At 47.4% G+C, this 26524-nt stretch overlaps 1 protein-coding gene across 1 annotated transcript in view; it reads left to right on the top strand.

Annotated features, from left to right (window-relative positions):
• The window catches only part of IFT172 (intraflagellar transport 172), a 649332-nt gene that overhangs the window by 444996 nt on the left and 177812 nt on the right, over positions 1–26524 (top strand). The window contains exons 33-34 of the mRNA XM_029596359.1: positions 4647–4827; positions 16540–16649. Of these exons, the coding sequence (XP_029452219.1) occupies positions 4647–4827; positions 16540–16649 (291 nt within the window). The remainder of the gene's footprint in view (positions 1–4646; positions 4828–16539; positions 16650–26524) is intronic.

Below are 26524 nucleotides of genomic sequence, written 5' to 3'. Positions count from 1 at the left end.
GTCTACCACATCTTCTAGGTTCACCGTGATTTGGTTCAGTCCATCTGAATCATTACCCATGAAAACCTTCTCCAGTACGGGTACCTCCCAAACATCCTCTTCAGTAAACACCGAAGAAAAGAAATCATTTAATCTTTCCGCAATGGCCTTATCTTCTCTAAGTGCCCCTTTAAGCCCTCGATCATCTAATGGTCCAACTGACTCCCTCACAGGCTTTCTGCTTCGGATATATTTTTTAAAGTTTTTACTGTGAGTTTTTGCCTCTACGGCCAACTTCTTTTCAAATTCTCTCTTAGCCTGTCTTATCAATGTCTTACATTTAACTTGCCAACGTTTATGCATTATCCTATTTTCTTCTGTTGGATCCTTCTTCCAATTTTTGAATGAAGATCTTTTGGCGAAAATAGCTTCTTTCACCTCCCCTTTTAACCATGCCGGTAATCGTTTTGCCTTTTTTCCACCTTTCTTAATGTGTGGAATACATCTGGATTGTGCTTCTAGGATGGTATTTTTAACAATGACCATGCCTCTTGCACACTTTTTACTTTTGTAGCTGCTCCTTTCAGTTTTTTTCTAACTATTTTTCTCATTTTATCAAAGTTTCCCTTTTGAAAGTTTAGCATGAGAGCCATGGATTTGCTTATTGTCCCCCTTCCAGTCATTAAATCAAATTTGATCATATTATGATCACTATTGCCAAGCGGCCCCCACCACCGTTACCTCTCTCACCAAATCCTGTTCTCCACTGAGAATTAGATCTAAAATTGCTCCCTCTCTCATCGGTTCCTGAACCAATTGCTCCATAAAGCTATAATTTATTCCATCCAGGAACTTTATCTCTCTAGTGTGTCCCGATGATACATTTACCCAGTCAATATAGGGGTAATTGAAGTCTCCCATTATTACCACACTACCAATTTGGTTAGCTTCCCTAATTTCTCTTAGCATTTCACTGTCAGTCTCACCATCTTGACCAGGCGGACGTAGTATACTCCTATTAATGCGGTTAATGTGGACACCATACAAATCTAAGGCTACAACAAAAATGAAATCTGTTACATGGAAAATACTATTTTAATTGCAATAAAATGTATTACCGTATTTTTCGCTCCATAAGACGCACCTGACCATAAGACGCACTTAGGATTCAGAGGGGGAAAATTAAAAAAAAATAAATTGTGCTAAACCGGCTCTGCGTCTGGGCGTCTTATGGAGCAAATTAGGGGAGTGCATAGTTTTTTTTTTTCTCCCCATTTTGTTTTCGGGTCTGGGGAGGGCCATTTCGGTCCACTCCCCAGATCAGAAAATTTTTCTTTCTGTGGGAACCCCCAAAACCCCCCCCCCCATTCCAACCCTTTAAATTAACAACCTCCACCCCCCTGACCCCCCCAAGACCTGCCGAATTAATTTCCTGCAACCCCCCAAGACCTGCCGAATTAATTTCCTGCAACCCCCCACCCTCCTGACCCCCCCAAGACCTGCCAAACGTCCCTGGTGGTCCAGCGGGGGTCCAGGAGCGGTCCGGGAACGATCTCCTGGGCGTGAGCCGTCGGCTGCCAGTAAACAAAATGGCGCCGACGGCCCTATGCCCTCACAATGTCACTGAGACCGACCGCTGCTATTGGTCGGTCTCAGTGACATAGTAAGGGCATAGGGCCGTCGGCGCCATTTTGTTTACTGGCAGCCGACGGCCCTATGCCCTCACTATGTCACTGAGACCGACCAATAGCAGCGATCGGTCTCAGTGACATAGTGAGGGCATAGGGCCGTCGGCTGCCAGTAAACAAAATGGCGCCGACGGCCCTATGCCCTCACTATGTCACTGAGACCGACCAATAGCAGCGATCGGTCTCAGTGACATAGTGAGGGCATAGGGCCGTCGGCGCCATTTTGTTTACTGGCAGCCGACGGCCCACGCCCAGGAGATCATTCCCAGACCCCCGCTGGACCACCAGGGACGTTTGGCAGGTCTTGGGGGGGTTGCAGGAAATTAATTTGTCAGGTCTTGGGGGGGGGGGTTGTAGGAAATTAAGTCGGCAGGTCTTGGGGGAGTCGGGGGGGGGGGGTGTTTGTTAGATTTTTGTTTGGTTTTTTTTTTATATTCGCTCCATAAGACGCACATACATTTTCCCCCCACCTTTGGGGGAAAAAAAGTGCGTCTTATGGAGCGAAAAATACGGTATTTATTAATAGATATTTGGTTACAGGCTCTAATAACCTACTCTCCCTACACACAAATATTCAAAAATAGAGTAATCCTCAGGACTCTAAAACGTCTGCCAAAAGTACTATTGCAGACCAAACTATAATTTTACCAATATTTTTTACAACAGCAGGACAAGCATTACATACACTGCCTGCAGAAGGGCCCTCTTATTTTATATGGACAGTACTAACACAGAAAATCAATCCAACTCTTTACTTGGGATGATGTAAGTAAAAAAAACAGCAAGTCATTGAAAAATCAAACATTGTCCTAATGATTGATTCAATACATATCTCATTGTTATACAAACATAGGATAGAAGATTCCACAATCAATAAAAGCACATTAGGTGCAAGCAGCTGCCACTTCAGTGGCACACCTTAACTCAGTATCCATTCAAGATAACTGTAAAGCAGCTACATCGTTAGCAATACATACTTTTATTCAGCATTATTGTTTGGAAAGAGAATTGCACGACAATATATTTGGATAGTCAGTACTCAGGAACATTTTTAAGGAAATTATCCCAGTTCCCACAATGCAAATAATGGGTTGCAGAAACTGACAAATACCATTCAAAAGTAACCCTCAGCTGGAGAGTCCCATCTTGTGTGGCTATATATTGTTGTTCTTGTCCAGAGAGAAAGTGAAGTTGCTTACCTATAATAAATGTTCTTTGTGGACAGCAAAACAAATAGCCATAGCTTGGAAAAAGACTGAGGGAGAAGTGTGCAGCAGCAGCAGCATGGGAATTTCTATTCATGCTCAGAAGGTACAGTTAAACTTTCTGAGCTGTTAGAGAAAAAAGATCTGACTTGATGCCATTGAATGACATCACCATCTTGTGGGGCTGTTTGTTTTGCTGTCCACAGAAGAAACCTGTTTCTGGTAAGCAGTTTGTTTTCTAGTGCTACTCTTTTACACAATTTTGTTGGTCTTTGGTGTCTCATATTCAGCACCATTTAGCCAGATAAGTTATGACTTATACGGCTAAGTGGTGGCTTCTGAACATCTGGTCATATTCAGCAGCTGCCACTTAGCTGTCACTTATTAGGCTATTAAGTAGATCTAAAGTTAGCCAGTTAAATTTATCCAGCTAACTAAAAGTTATTTGGGTGTATTAAGTGGCATGGCTGCACCGTTGAATTCACAGCTAAGTTAGCCAGCTATGTTAAGCAGTTAATTTCCCTAGCTGGTTATCATTTGAATAATGACCTCTCGGTTACCAACTTTGAGTGCCTCTTTTTGCTATTTTGTTACTATTAAAATTCTTTATAAAGCCAAATTAGTCTTTCCCCTTATTCCTCCATCAGTAGATTTATTTTCTCCCTTTCCATTCTGAAGGTAATTTTATTACAGCCAGAATAGGGCTGAAGTCCGCATATAGAAAGTATTTGCAGATTTCAACCCAGATTTTCAAAGTGGATTTACATGCATAAGGTCGTTTTGAAAATTAGCAGGTGTATTTGGAATCCAGCAGATGTAAAATGTGTACAAGTACATTTACATACATACATTCCAAAACTGAAAGTATGCACATAAATGGTTTCCCCATCCCTAACTCCGCCCCAGGAATGTCTCTTTCTGGTATGCACAAAAATATGTTCAAAAGTGCTTCTGTGCATACTTTATGCACACAGAGGTAGATCTTTAAAAAGTACGCGCAACCGGCGCGAACAAAAGTACGCCGGATTTTATAAGATACGCGTGCAGCCTGCCTCCGTTCCCTACGAGGCCGCTCCGAAATCGGAGCGGCCTCGGAGGGAACTTTCCTTATGCGTCCCTCCACCTTCCCCTCCCTTCCCCTACCTAACCTACCCCCCCGGCCCTACCTAAATCCCCCCCCCCTACTTTTGTTGGGCAAGTTACGCCTGCTTGAAGCAGGCGTAACTTGCACGCCACCTCGCATCCCCCGGCACAGGCCGCAGTGCCAGGGGACTCGGGACTGCCCTCCCGGCCTGCCCCCGAACCATCGCCACGCCCCCGGACCCGCCCCGGACCGACCCCCGGACACGCCCCCTCCTGCCCCTTTTACGAAGCCCCGGGACTTATGCGCGTCCCGGGGCTTTGCGCGCGCTGGCGGTCTATGCAAAATAGGCGCACCGACGCGCGCAGGGCTTTTAAAATCTAGCCCACAATGTGCAGGGCAATTTTCTTAAAGCCCAGTTATGTGCATAAAACTGAGCTTTATGTGTGAAAGCTTTTGAATATCAGGCCCATAGAGACTAATTTGCATGTAAACAGTAACCATATCAAGATTATTTCGGGTGTCTATGATGAGGAAAGCCGGGTATAATAATTCACACCCAGACCATATTCATCTTGGCCATGTTGACTGATGAACCTTCAGCCCCTCGATTTCTGCCTGCTTGTCCCTTGCCTTTTTTCCTTTCTCTTGCCCCATCCATTTCTATTTCTTTATCTCTTTGGATTGTGACAGGTATGTTCATAACCAGGATTGGGATGCAGCCCAACGTGTTTCAGAGGCCCATGATCCTGACAGTGTTGCTGATGTTCTGGTTGGTCAGGCCCGCTTTGCCTTTGATCAGAAGGAGTTTCAGAAGTCAGAGGCTTTCCTGCTCCGAGCTCAGAGACCAGAGCTTGCCGTCAAATACTACAAGGTGAGTAGGGGAGGAGAGGATGGGAAAGGGGTCATCAATTTGGCTTTGATGTCTCAATGAAATTTTATAAGATGTACAGGTACAAATGTCATAACCAAAGAGCAATTGATATGCAAAAATACGAACCTGTATTTTCTCACAGGACAAGCAGGATGGTAGTCCTCACATATGGGTGACATCACAGGATGGAGCCCAATCACAGAACACTTTTGTCAAAGTTTCTAGAACTTTGACTGGCACCTACTGGGCATGGCCAGCATGGCACTAAACCTGCAGCCAGCAGGGGTCCCTCTTCAGTCTTCTTTTTTCCACACAGCAATAACCACGCGTAAAGAGCTCCACAGAGATTCCTGACAGGAACATTCCTCACGGAATTACTAAAACGTTCATACCTCACAGGGGTCCCTCCATTGAATTTTTGACCCTGTGGTACTCCGGTAAGGTTTTACCCATTTTCAGTTGATTCCCGTCGAGTTTGGCCCTCGCGGCCTACTGGCCGTCGACCGTACCGCAGCTAAATGTTTCAAAGGCCATGGCGTCGGGGTTCCGTCGGTGCCTGGACTGTACTCACACCATGTCCATCACAAACCCGCATAAGGTCTATGATGGACATGGTGCGAGTACATGATGTCCTGACTTGCACCAAATGTGCCTTAATGACACCAAAAGGTCGCAAAGCCAGAATGGAGAAAATGGAACTTCTCTTCCGTTCTCAGACCCCGATGCCGTCTATTGCATCAACATCGTCTGAACCGGCACCGTCCACTTCGCACCAGTATCAGCCACCGGCCGGTGACCGTCCGGCGTCGATGACTTCTCAGCCTTCAACTACCTCTGCTCCCCCTCAGGACCAAGGGGATTGTAGAGACAAACATCGGCATCGACACCGGAAGTCTCGGACCATAGAGGAAGGAAAATCTTCGACCTTGCTATTGTCCGAGCCGCCATCGAAAAAACCCCATCCAGAAAAGGCACCGCCCCTTTCTGCGACCGGGTCACCGAGGCAACACTCACCCGGACGGGTATCGGGAGCCGCGACTCCGCCTCTAATGGTGGTCCCTCCGGCTATGCCTCTGCCTCTGCCTCCTTCTTCCCTTCCGGAGCCGGGGCTGCTTGCTCCAGGTCTCCGTGAAGAACTGGACTGGATGGTTCAGGAGGCCATCGATAAGGCAATGCACAGACTCCAAGTTCCTCCGACACCGGTGCCGATTATGGAACCGACCACCGACCCGATCCCAGCAGCTCTGGCACCGCTGCTGTCGAGGAAGGAAGCGCTTATAGCCGCTTTTCCACCGATGGATCCTGGGTCACCGATGGCTCCGGTGCCTTCCCCGCTTACCCTGTCATCGGGAGGGGAAACACCGTTCCGCATTCCTCCATTGGGAGTCCTGCTGATGCTGCAACCATCGATGCTGATGCGCCCATCAGCGCCACTGATCCATCCATCGATGCCCTCGATGACTGCACCGGTGCCCTCGATACCTTCATTGGTGCCTCCAACACTTCCCTCGATGCCTTCTGAACCTTCGGGAATAACATCGTCCCATCCTCATCAGGCTCCTAGATTGCCAGGTCCTGATCGCTATGACACCTGGACCGATGATTCTTCACAAGACACCGATGACTTGCCATCGCCACCTTCTCCTACTGAAAGCAGGAAGCGTTCTCCTCCAGAGGACCTATCCTTCATAAATTTTGTGAAGGAAATGTCTGAATTGGTTCCCTTCTAATTGCAGACTGAACAAGATGACAGGCATCAAATGATGGAGCTGTTACAATTCCTGGATGCTCCCAAGGAAATAACCTCCATCCCTATTCACCAGGTTCTTTTAGATCTCCTCAAAAAGAATTGGGAACACCCTGGTTCTGTTGCTCCAGTCAACACAAAGGCGGATACCTCTTATTTGGTCCAGTCAGCCCCAGGTTTCCATAAACCCCAGCTGGATCACCAATCTGAGGTGGTAGAATCTGCCCAAAAAAGGGCAAAAAGATCAAAACCCCACTCTTCCTTTCCCCCAGGTAAGGAACAGAAATTCTTGGACACCTTTGGCCGCCGTGTCTTCCAGGGATTGATGCTTATCTCTCACCTCGCTTCCTACCAGCTATATATGACCCAGTAAACAGGGTCTTATTCAAGCAGATACAAGACTTTTCAGAGTCTCTGCCTCAGCAATTCCAAGAACAACTTCTAACCCTTGTACACAAGGGTTTTGAAGCAGGGAAGCATGAAATAAGATCCTATGACATCTTTGACACCGCTTCCAGGGTATCTGTAACTGCTATCTCGGCAAGAGATGGGCCTGGCTTAAGTCTTTGGACTTGCACCCTGAGGTACAGGACAGATTATCTGATCTGCCCTGCATAGAAGACAATCTGTTTGGGTAACAGATTCAATGGACGGTGGCGGAACTCAAGGACCATCATGAGACCCTTCGCCAGCTCTCTCTGAAGCCCTCTAAGTATTCCTCCAAACAGTCTTTCAGGAAGGATACTAAAAAGTCATTCTTCCGTCCAAAAAAGTCCTATCCACCACAGTCTAGGACTCGTTCCACGAGACCTTTTCAAAAGGCCCAATCTCGTCAATCTTGTAAACAAAAGCCACAAGCAGCTCCTCAGCCGGGCCCTGCTTCCGGTTTTTGACTCCTGCACAGAGAGCAGCAGCCAGTTTCCACTGCCTCAGATACTGGTGGGAAGTCGATTGTGCCATTTCAACAACAGGTGGCACTCAATCACCTCGGACCAGTGGGTCCTCACCATTAACTCTCAAGGTTATCACCTGAACTTTCTCTCCATTCCACCGGATTCCCCACCTCTACCGGCATGGAGAACATCCAACCACTCACCATTCCTGGAACACGAGCTATCCCTCCTCCTCCAGTCCAGAGCAATAGAACCAGTGCATATCCTTTTGCTATCAGCAAGCAGGCATTCCACTTCAAGACCGTGTTAAGGCACACTCTGTGAGGGCCATGGTGACTTCAGTAGCACACCTATGCTTGGTGCCGCTACCTGACATTTGCAGGGCTGCTACCTGGAGTTCGCTCCATACCTTTACAGCCCATTATTGCTTAGACAAGGCCGGAAGACAAGATTCCATCTTCGGCCAGTCTGTCTTGCGAAACCTTTTTACAACTTGATGTACCAACACCCTTCCACCTGCCTGTTAGGGTTCAGGATGCCATCTACCAAATTCCTCCCCAATACTTGTGCCTATTGCACAATTATTGCTGGACCAGAGGCAGCATGGATTCACCATTGGAAGATCCTGTCAGACAAATCTGATTGACTTTTTTGACTGGGTAACCAAGGAATTGGATCGAGGAAGAGCACTCGATGTCATCTACTTGGATTTCAGCAAAGCTTTTGACACTGTCCCGCACAGGAGACTGGTGAATAAAATGAGAAGCTTAGGAGTGAGTGCCGAGGTGGTGGCCTGGATTGCAAACTGGTTGACGGACAGAAGACAATGTGTGATGGTAAATGGAACTCTCTCTGAAGAGAGAGCGTTTTTAAGCGGTGTACCGCAGGGATCGGTGTTGGGACCGGTCCTTTTCAATATCTTTGTGAGCGACATTGCGGAAGGGATAGAAGGTAAGGTATGTCTTTTTGCGGATGACACTAAGATCTGCAACAGAGTGGACACGCCGGAAGGAGTGGAGAGAATGAGACGGGATTTAAGGAAGATGGAAGAGTGGTCGAAGACATGGCAGCTGACATTCAATGCCAAGAAGTGCAAAGTCATGCATATGGGGAGTGGAAATCCGAATGAACTGTATTCGATGGGGGGAGAAAGGCTGATGTTCACGGAGCAGGAGAGAGACCTTGGGGTGATGGTGTCTAATGATCTGAAGTCGGCGAAACAATGTGACAAGGCGATAGCTAAAGCCAGAAGAATGCTGGGCTGCAAAGAGAGAGGAATATCGAGTAAGAAAAGGGAAGTGATTATCCCCTTGTACAGGTCCTTGGTGAGACCTCACCTGGAGTATTGTGTTCAGTTCTGGAGACCGTATCTCCGAAGAGACAGAGACAAGATGGAGGCGGTCCAGAGAAGGGTGACCAAAAAGGTGGAAGGTCTTCATCAAATGACTTATGAGGAGAGATTGAAGAATCTAAATATGTACACCCTGGAGGAAAGGAGGAGCAGAGGTGATATGATACAGACTTTCAGATACTTGAAAGGTTTTAATGATCCAAAGACAACGACAAACCTTTTCCATAGGAAAAAAATCAGCAGAACCAGGGGTCACGATTTGAAGCTCCAGGGAGGAAGATTCAGAACCAATGTCAGGAAGTATTTCTTCACGGAGAGGGTGGTGGATGCCTGGAATGCCCTTCCGAAGGAAGTGGTGAAGACCAGAACTGTGAAGGACTTCAAAGGGGCGTGGGATAAACACTGTGGATCCATAAAATCAAGAGGCCGTCAATAAAGAGTGGATGGCTAGCCAGAATGACGGCTACTGCCTGGAGACAATACCCTTATTCAATAAACATACACATGGTTACTGTGACTCCAACATCGCTCTAAGCTACAACAGCAAGAGGAAATGTGGAAAAAAGGATTCACACTCACAAAGTGGGGAGTAGCTGGCTTGTTACGGCGGTTACTACCCCAAACCAAATAAGCCTGATACTTCACTTTCAATGCATATCCAGCATAGCTCTCTGCTTCAACGGCAGGGGAGAAGAAAAACTGATACTTCACGCATATCCAGCATAGCTCTCTGCTTCAACGGCAGGGGAGAAGAAAAACTGATACTTCACGCATATCCAGCATAGCTCTCTGCTTCAACGGCAGGGGAGGAGAAAAAAGGATTCGCACTCACAAAGCGGGGAGTAGCTGGCTTGTTACGGCGGTTACTACCCCAAACCAAATAAGCCTGATACTTCACTTTCAATGCATATCCTGCTTCAACGGCAGGGGAGAAGAAAAACTGATACTTCACGCATATCCAGCATAGCTCTCTGCTTCAACGGCAGGGGAGAAGAAAAACTGATACTTCACGCATATCCAGCATAGCTCCCTGCTTCAACGGCAGGGGAGTAGAAAAACAACCAATAAGGGCTGAATAACACAGTCTGGGTAAAACAAATAAGCATGGGTGTAGCTTGCTTATTGCGGCGGTTACTTCCCCTACTACCCATAACTAATCAAGCTTGATATTTCACTTGGTTGCAGCTCCATCACTGCTCTCTACATTAATGGTGGGGGTGGAAGGGAAATAGAACCAAAGAGCTAAGAGAAACAGATAATTATGAAGAAAAAATGTGAAGCTTGCTGGGCAGACTGGATGGGCCGTTTGGTCTTCTTCTGCCGTCATTTCTATGTTTCTATGTTTCTATCTTAGGTACATTTGGTGCATTTCTCGGACATCCTCAGCTCGGTACTCACCCATATGTGAGGACTACCATCCTGCTTGTCCTGTGAGAAAGCAAATGTTGCTTACCTGTAACAGGTGTTCTCACAGGACAGCAGGATGTTAGTCCTCACGAAACCCGCCCGCCGCCCTGCGGTGTTGGGTTCGTTGCGTTTGCTTATTTTATTTTTCGACACTTCCTGTAGTTTTAACAAAACTGAAGAGGGACCCCTGCTGGCTGCAGATTTAGTGCCATGCTGGGCATGCCCAGTAGGTGCCAGTCAAAGTTCTAGAAACTTTGACAAAAGTGTTCCGTGATTGCACTCCATCCTGTGATGTCACCCATATGTGAGGACTAACATCTTGCTGTCCTGTGAGAAAACCTGTTACAGGTAAGCAACACTTGCTTTCTCACAGGACAACAGGATATTAGTCCTCACATATGGGTGACATCACAGGATGGAGCTCTGAACGGAAAACTTTTCTGTCAAAGTTTCTACAAAGCTTTGACTGACACTGGCACACTGAGTGCACTGAGCATGCTCAGCCTGCAATTATCCCTGTGAGCCACAGGTGTCTCCCTCAGTCTCGTCTTATAGCTAAAAGCGCAAGCGAAACTAAAATAAACGTAAAAACGTATACAGACCCAACTCCGCAGGGTGGCGGATGGGTTTCGTGAGGACTAACATCCTGCTGTCCTGTGAGAACACCTGTTACAGGTAAGCAACACTTGCTTTCTCATAGGACAAGCAGGATGGTAGTCCTCACATATGGGTGAGTACCAAGCTGAGGATGCCCGAGAGTGCACCAAATGCACCCAAGATGCACGAAAAGTGCAATGACGGGGGTGGAATTTGGATCGGAGGGCATCCTGAAACCCTTAACGGGTTGGTGGAAGGATGTTGGGTAGTGAAACCGAAAAGAATAAGAGTAGACGGACTGACCAAACATGGAGTATGCCAGCTAGTCTTATCTAAGCAATAATGGGCTGCGAAGGTATGGAAAGAACTCCAGGTTGCAGCCTGATAAATATGTACAAGCAGCAGCGGCCGAGGGGAAGCTATGAAGGCCAGGACGGACGCAACAGAGTGTGGTTACACACAGTGTTGTAGTGAAATGCCTGCTTGTTGGTAGGAAAAATAGATACAGACCGTCATTTAGGAGGAATAGGTCTGTTTGCCCACAGGAACTTGCAGCTTGACTCTTGCCACAGAAGGAAAGAGTTAGGTGGAATTCCTATGGAGTGTAGTGCGATCTAGATAGAATGCAAGTGCACTATTACTGTGCAAGAAGTGGAAAAAACCCTCTCTCTCTGGTAAGAGAGGTGTTGGGAAAAATGGGCAGAGTATATAAGGTGAGATGCAACGTCTACCTTAAGAAAGATAGGAAGTTGAATACGTAAAAACCACTCGATCACGGAGGAACGCAGGGTCGGATGAGTATGTAACAAGGTGTGTAACTCACTGACCCTGTTGGCAGAAATGACATTTATGAGGGAAAAAATTTCCCACGTCAAACTGAAAAGAGAGCAATGGAAAGGCTGGAACGGAGAACGTATGAAACTTTTATAAGGATAAGATATAGGTTCCGTTCCGTGACTATTGAAAATAGAGGCGACTTGATCAGTGGATAATCCATGGTAAGCTGACTCAGAAGGAGTTTATCGTAAATCGGGTATCCCAACTCCCAAACGATACACTGATTGTAACAGAGGTGTACCTATGTGGAGGATGTCTGGGGAGCAGAATCCGAGGGAGCAAGAGAAAGAATGGTGTAGAAAAAAGAAAAAAGGGTACTGCCCTTTTGTATGCGTCATGTGATAAATCATGCCATTTGGAATGGTAGGATTTATGTGTGGAAGGTTTTGTGACGCTACCAGTACCTGAGAACATTAGTAAGTCTACGATTTGTGACTGACTGGTGAGAAGGTGAATTGGTTACTGGTGTGATAGATTGAGAAGCATGGGAAGCATACTGGTCTCGGGCAGGACGTGGGTGTGAGGAACAGTGAACCCTGTCCCTGTTCAGCATTAGAAGAGTGCTGGCTATGAAAGGCAGCGGAAGAGACACATTTAAGAGGCCCTTGATGGAAGAAAGGCGTCTATGGGAACTCATTGGAAACATGTGTAGAGAGTAGAATCTGTGCACCGTATGGTTCGATTCAGACGCAGAGGGCAAGTTCGGTTGACCTCAGCGCTAGAAGATTTTTCTCGCCACACATGTAGCTCGAGACCATTTGAGAGGATGGAACCTACATGGAGAAGCTCTGTTAGTGCGTTCGGTAAATTTCTTAGAGAAGTGGCCCGAAGATGCATAGAGTGAGCAAGGGCCAAGGGTAGAGCTGCGCAGCTTCCTTGCAGAGCAGCTAAGATGTTGTGTGTGCTTGTGTGGTGGAAAGCACATTGTCCCTATGCTGTCTGTATACACAAAGATTTTTTGAGGGGCAGTATTGGAAGGCATAAGGGTATAACTCATGGCTACAAGCTCTAGGACGTTTATGTGAAACTGCGCCTGGAGCGGAATAGACGCATATTGGGTTGAGAAGATTTTAGGTCAAACTTACAACCCTGAGGAAATGCGAGCATGAGCGGGATCAGACTAGGTTTTGGTTCTAGATCTGCAATATAGATGAGGGACGAAAGCAGTTGAACAGCTTGGACCCACTGATAATGGAATTTCACTGAATCTAACCCATAGCAGTTTGGGATCTATGAGGAAAGTACATAGTGAAAAAACCCCATAGCCCGACAATGAAGAATTGAGGGGCTGAGATTATGGAAAAATGCATGCAGAATTTATTAGAATGTCTGCGCATATACTGGACAGGAAGGTTATTGTGACTGTGGTGTCCAAAAGTGTACAAGGGATTTATGGCAGTGACAGTAATCCCAGTTAGTAAATGTATAGTGAGTCCTGAAGAAGTTAGAGCTCCATGCGTTGACTGACTGTGGTTATACAGCTGTCCATGCAAGGAAAAACGTGAATGATGTTGCACTCCACAGAGAAGCAGTATTCAACAATAGTGATTCAATGAATACCCCAGTTGCCGAAGCTGGTGTAACCGACAGAGCTTGGGATTGTAATATTGTTGACTCACCATGAAGCAGAAGAAAGTTGGTATTTCTGAGGTCCAGGATGGGCGGAGAGTAACTATTTTCTGTTGAAAGAAAAAATAGTGTAATTAAAACTCCCCCCCCCCCACCCCACTCTGCGCTTTGTAGCGTCTGGGGGAGTGTACCGGGAACCTTGGTACAAGGTGGGGTAGCTGCTCTGATATCCGGCCAGGTGTCCAACTGGAAGGGCTGATGTAATCTGGATATCATGTAACCTCCCACGGGAGTGTGAGCGGTAAAGTCTTACCCGCATTTCTGTGTGCTGTACAAGGAGACATCGAGACCTGTCGTCAGGCTTCGAGGTGGACTTGCACTTGAGGCAGCATTTGCTGGATTTCATGTGTAGCAGATCAGTGATTGCACTTGGAACTTTGGTTCTGAAGCAGGAACCAGAAGCCAGAGCATTAATCAGTACAGAGCCTCGTTGCTGAAAAAGGGAGTAAGCCCTGATGCAATCCCAAAGAAATCACAGAGAGGCTGTCCTGGTATTGTGGCTGACATAACTGGCATAGCAATATGTGACACTTATACGGTTCTTGGAAGGTTCATGACCTAGAACTTTTCGAACTATGTGGCCCGAATTAGAGAACACATCTCAATGGGAATGCTGCAGAAGCAGGTACTTACCATCCGATGTGGATCGCCGAAGGACGAGCCGGTGAAGATTGCTGGCTCCGTCGATTTCAGGAGTCCTCGAGGGGTAGCCTGTGGACGTAACGTCCGTCTCAACTCTGATGCCTGGTATGGTGGTGCAGGTATAGAGGAGACAGGCTGGGCGTGGCTGGCGCTTACACCGTAATTAGCGGAGGGCCACAATCCCGCACCGATGACGGTGGGGCACGCCTCGGGAACAGGGGAGCCGATTAACGAGCTCATGAACCCGATCCTCATCGCAGCGGCTCAATGTCTCGTGACACCAGTGCAGAATTCTTCAGAACTCGTTCCGGTGTTTCTGGAGCACCAAGGACTGCCAAAACTGTGCGGAACAGTGCCGATGACAGTGGTGATGTTGCTCGGCCTGAGCATTGTCCAGCATCGAGAAGGATAGCACCGATGTGCTGGATGGCTTCGGTGGCGGACAGTCACCATGTCGGTGATGATACATGCCACAGTGCTCGGCCCGGTCTTTCCCCAGCGCCGAGATGGATGCCCTTGTTGTCGTGGATGGCGACTGATGACGGACTGTCAGCATGCCTGCACTGCTCCTGGCACTATGTAGTGTCTTAGGCTAAAACGGGGCTTTAATAAGAACTCAAAGCATGGAGCACTGTGTTTAGGTGAGGGCATTACATAGCGGTGCTATGTCGGTGTTGACGGTGTCGATGGCGGCCGAAGCAGCCTCAAGGGTATCGTCAAAAATATATATGAAAAAATGTTGATGACTCGGCCAGAGTAATGTTGACAGTGACGGAGCACTGACGGCATCGGCGTAGGTATCTATGGGAATGATATGACATCGAATAATCGAGAAAAACATCGTTGGTATCAGAAAAATGATACCGGCATCGACGGAGTTGATGATCGCATCAATAGGAACGTCGAAGACACCGATGGAAAGGAAGTGGGCATCTAGGGCATCGATGTATGGAGGCGGGTGCCGAGGGCATCGGTGGCATGGCCATGGGCGTAGACAGTATCAATTGGATCGAATTGGGCGGCAATGCCGTCCATAGCATTGATGCCATGAACGTGGGCATTGACACCACGGACGTGGGCACCGACGCCATGGGCGCAGGCACCAATGGATTCGATGCGGGCACCGATGCCACGGACACAGGCATTGATGCCACAGACACAGGCATTGATGCCACTGATGTGGGCACCGGTGGGCATCGATGCCACGGACATGGGCAACGATGGCCACTGATGGAAAGGCCCTGGGCATCGATGGCATCCATAAAATAAAGGATGGCATCGATGGAATGACCCCGGCATTGATGGAAGTGCCCCGGGCGACGGTGGCATCGACCCTGGCATGGATGGCACCGACGAGATAAGGTGTACATCGATGGCATCCAACCGGGCAATGATGCCACCGATAGAGCCCAAGGAAAAATCAGTGCCATGGATGAAAAACATGGACGGCACTGATAGAAACGACGCAGGGAGGATGGCATCAGGGTACCGCGGTGGGAGGGGTACCGATGGCGTCTAAGAATCCAGGACGGTCTGAAGGGGGTAGCGATGGGGCATCGACTGCGCAAGGGTACCGAGGAAATCAAAGGACCTGAATCTACAGGGCCCCTGGCGGCAACGGAAACCGTGGAAGTCCCTGTCCCACTAGTGCTAATAACCAGGCAGAGTGTCACAGAGGGACACTCGCAGGCTATGTGTAGCTAACTGAAATAATAGGGAGAGGGAAGGCCGCAGTCAGTTGGTAGGCCAGAAAGGTAACAAGAACCAACCGAAAAAACAGGGCATAGTACTCACCGAGCGTCGAATAAACATACGCGGAGGGAGACCCGTGCAGGGAAAAGTGTTTGTGAAGTAAAAGTTTAAGTCTTTCCTTGAGGAAAAAGTGTTAGAATTTCTCACAGAGCTCCTAACCGCTATGCTTACTGCAGGGTGGAAAAAAGAAGACTGAGGGAGACACCTGTGGCTCACAGGGATAATTGCAGGCTGAGCCTGCTCTGTGCACTCAGTGTGTCAGTGTCAATCAAAGCTTTGTAGAAACTTTGACAGAAAAATTTTCGGTACAGTGCTCCATCCTGTGATGTCACCCATGTGTGAGGACTACCATCCTGCTTGTCCTGTGAGAACACCTGTTACAGGTAAGCAACATTTGCTTTACTTTTAAAGAATACTGTATAAATTAAGATAAATATATGCTAGTAACAATGTGAACTCCCACATTTAAAGCTACCTGGAACAGTAGGGGAAGGGATTGAATTATCATGAGAAGGGCAACTGGGGAAGAAATGCACTGAGGAAATGAAGAAACAACCATGGTGGAGCAAGGGTGTGAGGAGGAAGAGGGAAACCCCTTTCTTTCATTAAGTGATCTGCTGGGATTGGTTTGAAGGATAGATTACTACATACACATTTAAATCCCCAAACATCTTGCTGGGCAGACTAGATGGACTGTTTTGGGCTTTATCTGCCAACAGTTACTATGGTACCTGGATTTTTGTTACCTGATATATGGTCAGGAAAATCTTGGAGCCAGTTTAGACTTGGATCTAAGGGGAATTATCAAAGAAATCCTAATATTTGAACTGAGATATTTAGTTTTTTGGAACATGCAGGAAGCTGGAATGTGGAGTGATGCCATCCGAATTTGCAAGGAATACATTCCAGGGAAACTGGAACAACTACAGGAAGAATATGAAAGTGAGGTGACAAAGAAAGGAGCTAGGTAAGCCCTGCTAAGCCATTTCAAGGAGAGGTATTTGTGAGAAGTATAACTCGTGCCACAGGTGTAACCTAAGATACTTTGTAAATCATAATGGGGCCAATGTAATAAGGTGCGCTGAAGCTGCTGCAACTTTATGCGCGGATGTATACTTGTATGTATGCTTGTTTTCCCGCGCAAAGCTGTATACGGAGATGTAAAGGTTTTGTGCACAGGAAAAAAGTGTGTAAAGACGCACTTACAGACCCATGGTTTTTCCTGCGCAAATGCATGGTAACTACATGCAATGGAGGTGATTAGCTAATCATAGGCAATGCAGGGAGCCACACTAATGCTAGTGCGGGTTTTTTACCACCAAGGTCAGGGCACAAGTTAAGAGTCAGCACCGACTCGGGGGGGGGGGGGGGGGCGCTATGTCGGTGGCTGAGCATCCTGAAAACCATCTTGCTGAGTGCATATCTCGGTGTCCGAATGGCCAGCTTAGCTAGGTGCTTTTTTGGGGGTCAGAACGGCCAGCTTAGGTAGGTGCTTCTCACAGGACAAGCAGGATGGTAGTCCTCACATATGGGTGACATCATCAGGATGGAGCCCAATCATGGAACACTTTTGTCAAAGTTTCTAGAACTTTGACTGGCACCTACTGGGCATGCCCAGCATGGTACTAACTCTGCATCCAGCAGGAGTCCCCCTTCAGTCTCTTTTTTTCCACGCAGCAGTAGCCACGCGGGTTAAGGAGCTCTCTAGAGATTCCTGACAGGAATTTTCCTCACGGAACTTATTTCCAAAATTTCAAAAAAATTCTACCCCATAGGGGTCCCCCTATCAATTCCGTAGTCCACAGTCGTAAGATAAGGTTTACCCTCATTTGCGGTCGATTCCCGTTGAGTTTTCCCTTTGGGACCTACCGGCCATCAACTGCACCTCAGCTAAATTTTTGTCGAAGCCATGGCGTCAGGTTTTTGTCGGTGCCCCGATTGTCCTCGGAAAATGTCCATTACAGACCCGCATAGAGACTGTGTGTTGTATTTGGAGTCAGACCAGGACGTTTTAACTTGCACCAAACTTGCCCAAATGACATCAAAGGGCTGTAAGGCCCGCTCAGAGAAGATGGAGCTTCGACATCGTCTGAGCCGATGCCATCGACCTCTCGCCAGCAGCAGGACACCGGTGCTGTCCACCCAGCGCCAACTACTCCGAAGGTATTGACTTCTTCCTCTTCAGCTCCGGAGAAGGAACGAGGAGAACATCGTGAAAAGCATCGACACCGTCATCGGAAGGCTCAGTCCGCTGATCTAGGCAAGCCCTCGGCATCGACAGAGCCACCGACAAAGAAATCCCGTCCAGAGAAGGCCCCATCCTCCTCTGCAACTGGGTCACCGAGGCGTTCCCTATCTTCATTGGTGCCGGAAGCTGCGACTCCACTTTCACCGGTGGACCCTCCGGCTACGCCAGTGCTGCCTCCTACTCCAGAGCTGGGGTTCCACGCCCCAGGCTTCCGCGAGGAATTTAATCGGATGATCCAATGGGCCATCAGAAAGGCACTACAGGGCTTGCAGCCTCCATCTACACCGGCACCAATGCCAGCACCAGTCACCGACCCGATTCCCACGGCGCTCGCACCACTACTCGGCAGGTTGGATGCGTTGATCGGTGCCCTTCCACTGGTGGAACCGAGGATACCGGTATGTCCAACGCCTTCCACCCCGATTCCTTTGTCATCGGACAATGAGGAAACACCGAGGCCGGAACCTATGCCCGGGCCGTCTGGGATCTTGCCACCGACTCGCCCATCGATGTCACCGATACTATCAATACCACATCGTCCTCAATCGGTGCCTCCATCAATGCCATTGGTGCCACCATCAATCTCGTCGGTGCCTCCTCCAATGCCATCAGTGCCTAGGCCTGATCCTTAGGAATAGCACAATTACTTCCCTCTGGAGACCTATGGGAGCTGGTGATCAGCCTTACGATCCTTGGACCGATGATTATTCCCAGGATTCTGATGATCTACCTTCAGAGCCATCTCACCCTGAGGAGAGAAGACATTCTCCTCCAGAGGACCTGTCCTTTATTAGTTTTATAAAGGAAATGTCTGAAGCCATACCATTCCAACTTCAGATAGAAGAGGACTCCAGACACAAGATGCTGGAAGTGCCCCAATTCGTAAATGCACCCAAGGAGATCATGTCCATACCTGTTCGTGAAGTCCTCCTGGACTTGCTGAAGAGGAATTGAGAGCATCTAGGCTCTGTACCACCGGTGAATTGAAAAACAGATGCCACCTACCTGGTACAGACAGCCCCTGGTTTCCAAAAACCACAGGTGGATCACCATTCTGTGGTTGCAGAGTCAGCCCAGAAAAAGGCAAGACATTCTAAGTCTCATTCTTCTATACCTCCAGGGAAAGAACAGAAGTCCCTGGATGCATTTGGCCATCATGTTTTCCATGGCTCAATGCTTATTTCTCGCATTGCTTCCTACCAGTTATACATAACCCAGTATAACAGGGACCTGTTTAAAAAGATCCAGGAATTTTCTGAGGTTTTACCCGACCAGCTTCAGGATCAACTCAATACACTGGCTCAGAAGGGTCTAGATGCTGGCAAGCATGAGATCTGTGCTGCCTATGACATTTTTGACATTGCTTCTAGGGTGTCCACAGCGGGGATTAGTGCACAAAGATGGGCCTGGCTGAAGTCCTCTGTCTTAAGACCAGAAGTACAGGACTGGTTGGCTGACCTGCCCTGCGCTGGAGATAATCTCTTCGGGGACAAAATCCAGGAGACTGTAGCACAGCTCAAAGACCACCATGAGACGCTACGCCAGCTTTCGTCAGTGCCTTCTGATTTTCCGTCCACCTCTAAAAGGACATTCCGAAGAGATTCTAAGCGGCCGTCCTTCAAGCCACAGAGATATCCTCCTGCTACTTGAGGTCGCCCTCCAGACCTTACCAGAAAGGTCAGGCCAGATAATCCAGACCTCAGAAAACTCAGCCAGCTCCTCCACCGGGTCCAGCTGCTGGATTTTGACTTCTCGCTGGAGAGCATAAGCCAACTTCCTCTATCGTCCATACCCGTTGGCGGTCGGTTCACCAACATATGGCACACGATCACTTCAGATCAGTGGGTACTTGCTGTACTGACTCAAGGTTACCACCTCAACTTCCTGTCTCTACCAACAGACTCCCCACCTCGGCCGACGTGGGGATCATCTGACCACTCCTCTTTTATGGAGAAGGAGGTTTCAACCCTCCTGAGATCTCTGACAATAGAACCAGTACCCCTCTCCCAGCAGGGGCAGCGGTTCTATTCCCAGTATTTCCTCATTCGTCCAATCCTGGACCTGTGTGCCTTAAACAAGTAACTACAGAAGGAAAAGTTCAGGATGGTAACCTTGGGCTCTCTTCTTCCTCGTCGGCAAAGAGGAGATTGGCTTTGCTCTCTGGATCTTCAGGACACGTACACACACATCTTGATCACTCCGTCTCACTGCAAATTCCTTCGATTCCTAGTCAGCCCCCGGCACTTCCAGTACCGGATACTGCCCTTCGGCCTAGTATCCGCACCTACAGTCTTTACCAAGTGCCTTGTAGTGGTCGCGGCCTACCTGAGGTGTCAAGGCGTCCATGTCTACCCTTATCTCGACGATTGGCTGATAAGGGCTCCAACTCAAAAGGACGTACTAGCCTCCTTATGTCTAACTCTCCATACATTGCTGTCTCTCGGGATTCTGATCAACTATCCCAAGTCCAGCTTAGTTCCATCTCAAATCCTATCCTTCATAGGATCCGACCTGGACACCGTGCAGACGAAAGCATTCCTCCCTCAGGATCGAGCTCGTGCTCTCATGTCCCTAGCTCAATGCCTCCAGGATCGAGATTACACGACAGCTCGTCATTTCCTCATTTTGCTGGGTCACATGGTATCCTCTGTACATGTCACTCCAATGGCAAGCCTCGCCATGAGAGTGGAAAAGGTTTAAGGTCTGGTGCACGTCCATGTCTATAGACCCCTTCACTTGTTCCACTGCGACGTTTCTGGACTATCTCTGGCATCTGTCAGAATCAGGCCTGAAAACTTCCTCTATAAGAGTGCATGTCAGTGCGGTAGCCGCTTTCCACAATGGCGTGGGAGATGTCTCTATTTCAACACAGCCCTTAGTCACACGCTTCATGAGAGGTTTGCTCCACCTGAAACCTCCATTACGCCCTTCGGCCCCTGCTTGGGACCTTAACGTGGTCTTAGGGCAGCTCATGAAACTTCCGTTTGAGCCTCTCCACTCCTGCGATCTCCACTATCTCACCTGGAAAGTAATTTTTCTTCTCGCTATAACATCCGCTCGCAGAGTTAGTGAGTTACAGGCATTAGTCACCTATCCGCCTTACACTAAAATTCTGCATGACAGAGTGGTCCTCCGTACACACCCTAAGTTTTTAACAAAGATAGTGTCGGAATTTCATCTTAATCAATCATCATCTTACCTACTTTCTTTCCAAGGCCCCATTCAAACCCAGGGGAACAGGCTCTACATTCCCTGGACTGCAAATGTGCCCTAGCGTTTTATCTGGAGCGCACATCAGCCTACAGGAAGCCCACTCAATTATTTGTTTCTTTTGATAACATCAAATTGGGAAATCCAGTGGGAAAACAGACCCTTTCCTCCTGGTTGGCGGACTGTATCTCCTTTTGCTACCAGCAAGCAGGCATTCCGCTACAAGACCGTGTGAAAGCACACTCTATTAGGGCCATGGCAACCTCAGTGGCACACTTCGTTCGGTGCTACTTATTGATATTTGTAAGGCTGCGACCTGGAGATCTCTCCATACCTTCGCAGCCCATTATTGCTTGGATAAGGCTGGCAAGCAAGATTCCATTTTTGGCCAGTCTATTCTACGCAACTTATTCTCAGCTTAACTACCAAACATCCTACCAGCGACACGTTTAAGGTTTTCAGGATGCCCTCCTACCCATATCCACCCCTGTTGTTGTGCCTGTTGCACGTCTTTGGGTGCAGTTGGTGCATTGCTTGGGCATCCTCAGCTTGCTACTCACCCATATGTGAGGACTACCATCCTGCTTGTCCTGTGAGAAAGCAGAGTTGCTTATCTGTAATAGGTGTTCTCACAGGACAGCAGGATGTTAGTCCTCACGAAACCCTCCCGCCACCCCGCGGAGTTGGGCTCGCTTGCGATTTATTTTATTTTTCACACGTACTTCTTGCTATACACGAGACTGAAGGGGGACCCCTGCTGGATGCAGGGTTAGTGCCATGCTGGGCATGCCCAGTAGGAGCCAGTCAAAGTTCTAGAAACTTTGACAAAATATTTCCGTGATTGGGCTCCATTCTAATGATGTCACCCATATGTGAGGACTAACATTCTGCTGTCCTGTGAGAACACCTGTTACAGGTAAGCAACTCTGCTTTCCCTAGGCGCTGAGCTGAGTATCTAGCTCAGTGCCTGAGCAGCCAGATACACAGCCAGAAAAGCACCTGAGCAGCAAGATTAGCTAAGCATCTTTCTGGGCGCCTGATCATATAGATTTTTCTGCCATGAACAGTGCATGAGCAACCTGATAAGCGCCTAGCTTAGCACCCAAATGGCAAGATTAGCTAGGTGCCTTTCTGGGCGCCCTATCGTGCAGATTTGTGAGCAACTAAGCACCTAGCTCAGCGCCCAAACGGCAAGGTAAGCTAGGCACCTTTCTGGGCGCCCAATCGTGCAGATTTGTCTGCCACTATCAGAAGAGCACGAGCGGCCTGATAAGCGCCTTACTGAACGCTTACCTCGTTTTCAGAGTGGCCATCTTAGCAAAGCGCTTTTCATGGCATCTGAGGTAGGTGCTTCCTTGGGCAGACAAATACACGGCCAGAAGAACAGCAAGGTTGTTGTGAATTATCACCCATGAAAATATTTGCCATGTTTTCTGCAGCACAGTTACTGAAATTATTAAAAATACTTTCCAGGATCATACTTTCACTTAATAGGGAGACCCATTCGCTTGCTCACTCGCTTTTATGCATGGATTATCGGTGCGAGTTTTGAGCGCGGATGCGGTCACATATTACATAGGCCCTGTACCACATTTAGGTACACGCATTTTTCCATACGTGCACGGATTTCTGCTCGCAAATCATTTGCATAATTTTTTTTTTTTTACATCGCACGGAAGTAGCAGCTTTAGCCACACGCGGTGATCAAAACCAGCGCACATAACGAGCGCCTGTTTTGCCGTGGGTCTTATTACATCGGCCCCAATATGTGAGAAGTGCACTGGACAGCCTTTTTCAGGTGCGTATATTTCTGTCAACAAATGGAGCTTCTCTTGAACAAGTTTCCTAAAATGGGTAACCAAGTGCCTACTGAAATGAATCTCTCCTTCTTTTTCTAATTGTAATGTGTGTTACAAAACAGTGTGCACAGCTGTTTGAAAAGCTATAGCAACAAAACTGTTTGATGTTTAGTTTTGTTGTTAACAATAACAACTTTAGCTTTTATGAGAGTAACTTCCAAAGGCATTCGTGCAAGTAAAAGTGTTTAACCCATAGAAATTCATCTTTTACAAAACTGCCTACCTGATTTGCAAGTTAACCTATGCATATATGTCCTGTTTATGGATAATTTTACTCTGGCTGAGAGGAGGCATTCCCAGGGGTGGAATTGGGGAGGGGTTTGAACTTATGCACATATTTTGGGATTTTTAAAATTAAATTTGTAAGTTTCCTCACATATCATAGCAAGTGTAATTGTGTGCAGGTAAATTTGGTAGGATAATTTTCACAGCGGACTTACTTGAATAAATCTGCTTTGAAAATTGGAGTAACTTTGGTATGTATTTGCAGGCTAACTTATGCAGGATGTTACAGAATTACCCCTATATGGCATCCTGCATAAGGTGACTTGTTATAAATAGACAATAAAATCACTACACAAATCAATATTAATAAAACTAAATAAATTAAACAGAAACCAATGTAATATGAAGGGTTTTCCATATCTCTAGGAGGAGATGTTTGGGGATTGCTGATGCATACAAAAGTATGTTGCTTCAAGTCTAGTGGAGGGCAGAGACATCTCTCTGTCCGTCAACCAGCAAGATGATCAACTACCCAAAGTGGTACCAACATGGGAAAAAAGCATTCTCAGAGCCTAGAAAGTCTGTGAAGCTTTTTTTTTTTTGCATTTGCCACCACTGCTTGAAGTTCCTCTGTCTTTTTATTATCATCTGCTCATGTGACTGGACGTGCAAGTATCTTTCTTGTGTTTTCTTTATGCTATTTTTTCACTATTGTTGTGGCAGGTTTTTGTGCTGAATGGCTTTTTGTTCTGCAGACCTCCTCATTCATCCTGTTAAAATTCACTAGTTAAGGTTTCTTGACACTTTTACATTTATTTTCTTTTTTTCAACATCATCACTAAATCTCACAAACATTTCATTTGATTTTGCTTCAACAGTTTTTCTCACTATGGCACAGAAGTAGGCCAACTGCTTCAAGATGTCCATAACAGACTATCACAAAGATTGCAATAGGTATCTGGGGCCAAAACTATGATGTCTCAAATTATAACATCCATACTAATATGTCGCCCAAGTACATCAGTTTCCAGATATTTCAACTGCTCAATATCTTCAGTTCACCTGCAGAGTCTGATGCCTTGTTGGCATCTAAGATATTGGCATTGAAGGAGCAAGGAGACAAGCTGTCTGTTGATGGCTCATTGGTACCAAGGGGGCAAATCACACTCTTTGAAGCTGAGATCAAGGAAGAGATTCAGGAGCAGGGAACTATCCCACTTTTCTCACTCATAATAGCATAGTAATGACAGCAGAAAAGGACCAGATAACCCATCCAGTCTGCCCAGCATGCATCTTATGGTAGTATCTGTCAGTCTATGTAGGATACCCTAATATTTCTCTCAAGGGTAATAATTGCCACTCCATGCAGTTACCCCCTGGCCTTGATAAGGGTAGTAATATTTACAATCAAAACCAAGCAACTGTCAAACCTATAAATTACTGTTAGCAACATTTTTACTGGGTGAGGAGCCATCTTGATAATTCAGAAAATGTTTGATGTTCTTCGCTCTGGGACTTGGCTGTAGAAGCTGTCCTCTGCTTTCCCGTTGTCTTCTTGATAATTCAGATAATGCTGCTTGGTGATCTTTGCTTTGGGACTTGGCTGTAGAAGCTGTCTTGTGCTTTTTCCTTTGTCTGCGTGTTAGTACCCTAGTCCATAAAATTCAGAGCCCATGTTGGTGGTTGTCTGTATCCAATTCCCCCTTCCCCCCCCACACACACCGTCAAAGCGGGGAGCGATGTTGCAGTTGTCAAAAGCATCAAGACTATTTATTGAGGGTAGTAATCCCCATGCCTTCTGTAAATTGTAGTAATTGCCACTCAGTGCAGGTTACTCCCATGCACCCTCTTCTTCATTTTGGTCCTCTAGCCTTTAGGGATCCACAGTGTTTATCCCATGCCCCTTTGAATTTGTTGACTGTTTTCTTCTTCACCACCTCCTCCTGAAGGGCATTCCAAGCATCCACCACCCTCTCCATGAAGAAATATTTCCTGACATTGGTTCTGAGTTGTAACCCCTGGAGTTTCATTTCGTGACTGCTGGTTCTGTTGTTTCCTTTCTGACTGAAAAGGTTCGAAATGTGTGCATCATTAAAATCTTTCAGGTATCGGAAGGTCTGTACCCTATCTCCCCTGCACTTCCTCTCTTCCAGGCTACATATATTTAGATCCTTCAGCATCTCCTAAGTCTTCTGATACAAAACCCACACCATTTTAGTCACCCTTCTCTGGACCACTTCCATCCTGTCTCTTTTCTTTTTGAGACACAGTCTCCAGAACTGAACACAATACTCCAGGTGAGATCTCTCCAAGGACCTGTACAAGGGCATTATCACCTCCTTTTCCTGCTGGTTATTCTTCTCTGTATGCAGCCCAGCATTCTTCTGATTTTAGTTGCCTTGTCACATTGCTTCACCATCTTCAGATCTCCAGATACTATTACCCCAAGGTCTCTCTCTGGTCCACTCAAATAGGAAAATTGGTTCTTACCTGCTAATTTTCATTCCTGGAATACCACAGATATCCAAACAAGTGGGGTTTTGCATTCAATCCAGACAAGTGGGGTTCCTGAACATACCCAGATCAGTCCAGACAAGCGAGTTTTATTCATCCCTACCAGCAGATGGAGGTAGAGAACAAAACTTTGAGCACTGCCACATATACGAGAGTGCTACCTGCAGTCCCTCAGTATTTCACTACCTCCAGCAGATGGTAGAGGTGCTAACCCTACAGTCCTGACTGATTGGATATTTTAAGGATAATTGCTCCCCGAGGTAACAGGCTCCTGCAGAAGGGTCGTCCCTCGGGTTGAGCCGGGCGAACAGGGGTTGGATGCCCCTGGCCAGCTTCAGCCCGCAACTCCGGGACCCCTGACAGCCAGTGGTCTGGGTACCTCGGTAGGCCCGAAGCCCCTCCACAAGCCCAGGAGCAGGGAAGTACCCTTACTTTTATTTTGAGCTTTCCTGTGTATCTGGGACTTTAAGTTTAAAGTTTTGTTGTTAAAAAAAACAAACAAGCAAAGTAACTGGCAGCTGTCTGCTTTTGCAACAGCAGAAGCATGTGGCAGGCTGTGCAGCCTAGCAGGCTGAAATCCTCGGCGAGATCGTCTGGTGCAGGCCGGGCAGTAAGAGGGCGGATCGGGGGATCATTCGGAGGAGGGTGGTCCCAGTTGGAGCAGATTAACTCCAGTGGGGGCTGGCTGTACTCCCGATTGAGCCGTGCGGTTTTCAGTTGCAGCAGCGGCCTGTTCACTGCGCCAACAGGAAGTTCTTGGGGCAATGCGCCCTCTTCAGGGTTTGA

The sequence above is a fragment of the Rhinatrema bivittatum genome, chromosome 3 (genome assembly GCF_901001135.1).
Source record: "Rhinatrema bivittatum chromosome 3, aRhiBiv1.1, whole genome shotgun sequence".
Classification (NCBI taxonomy): Eukaryota; Metazoa; Chordata; class Amphibia; order Gymnophiona; family Rhinatrematidae; genus Rhinatrema; species Rhinatrema bivittatum.
Note: the sequence above shows the minus strand (reverse complement) of the source record. Positions and strands in the feature narration are given on the sequence as shown.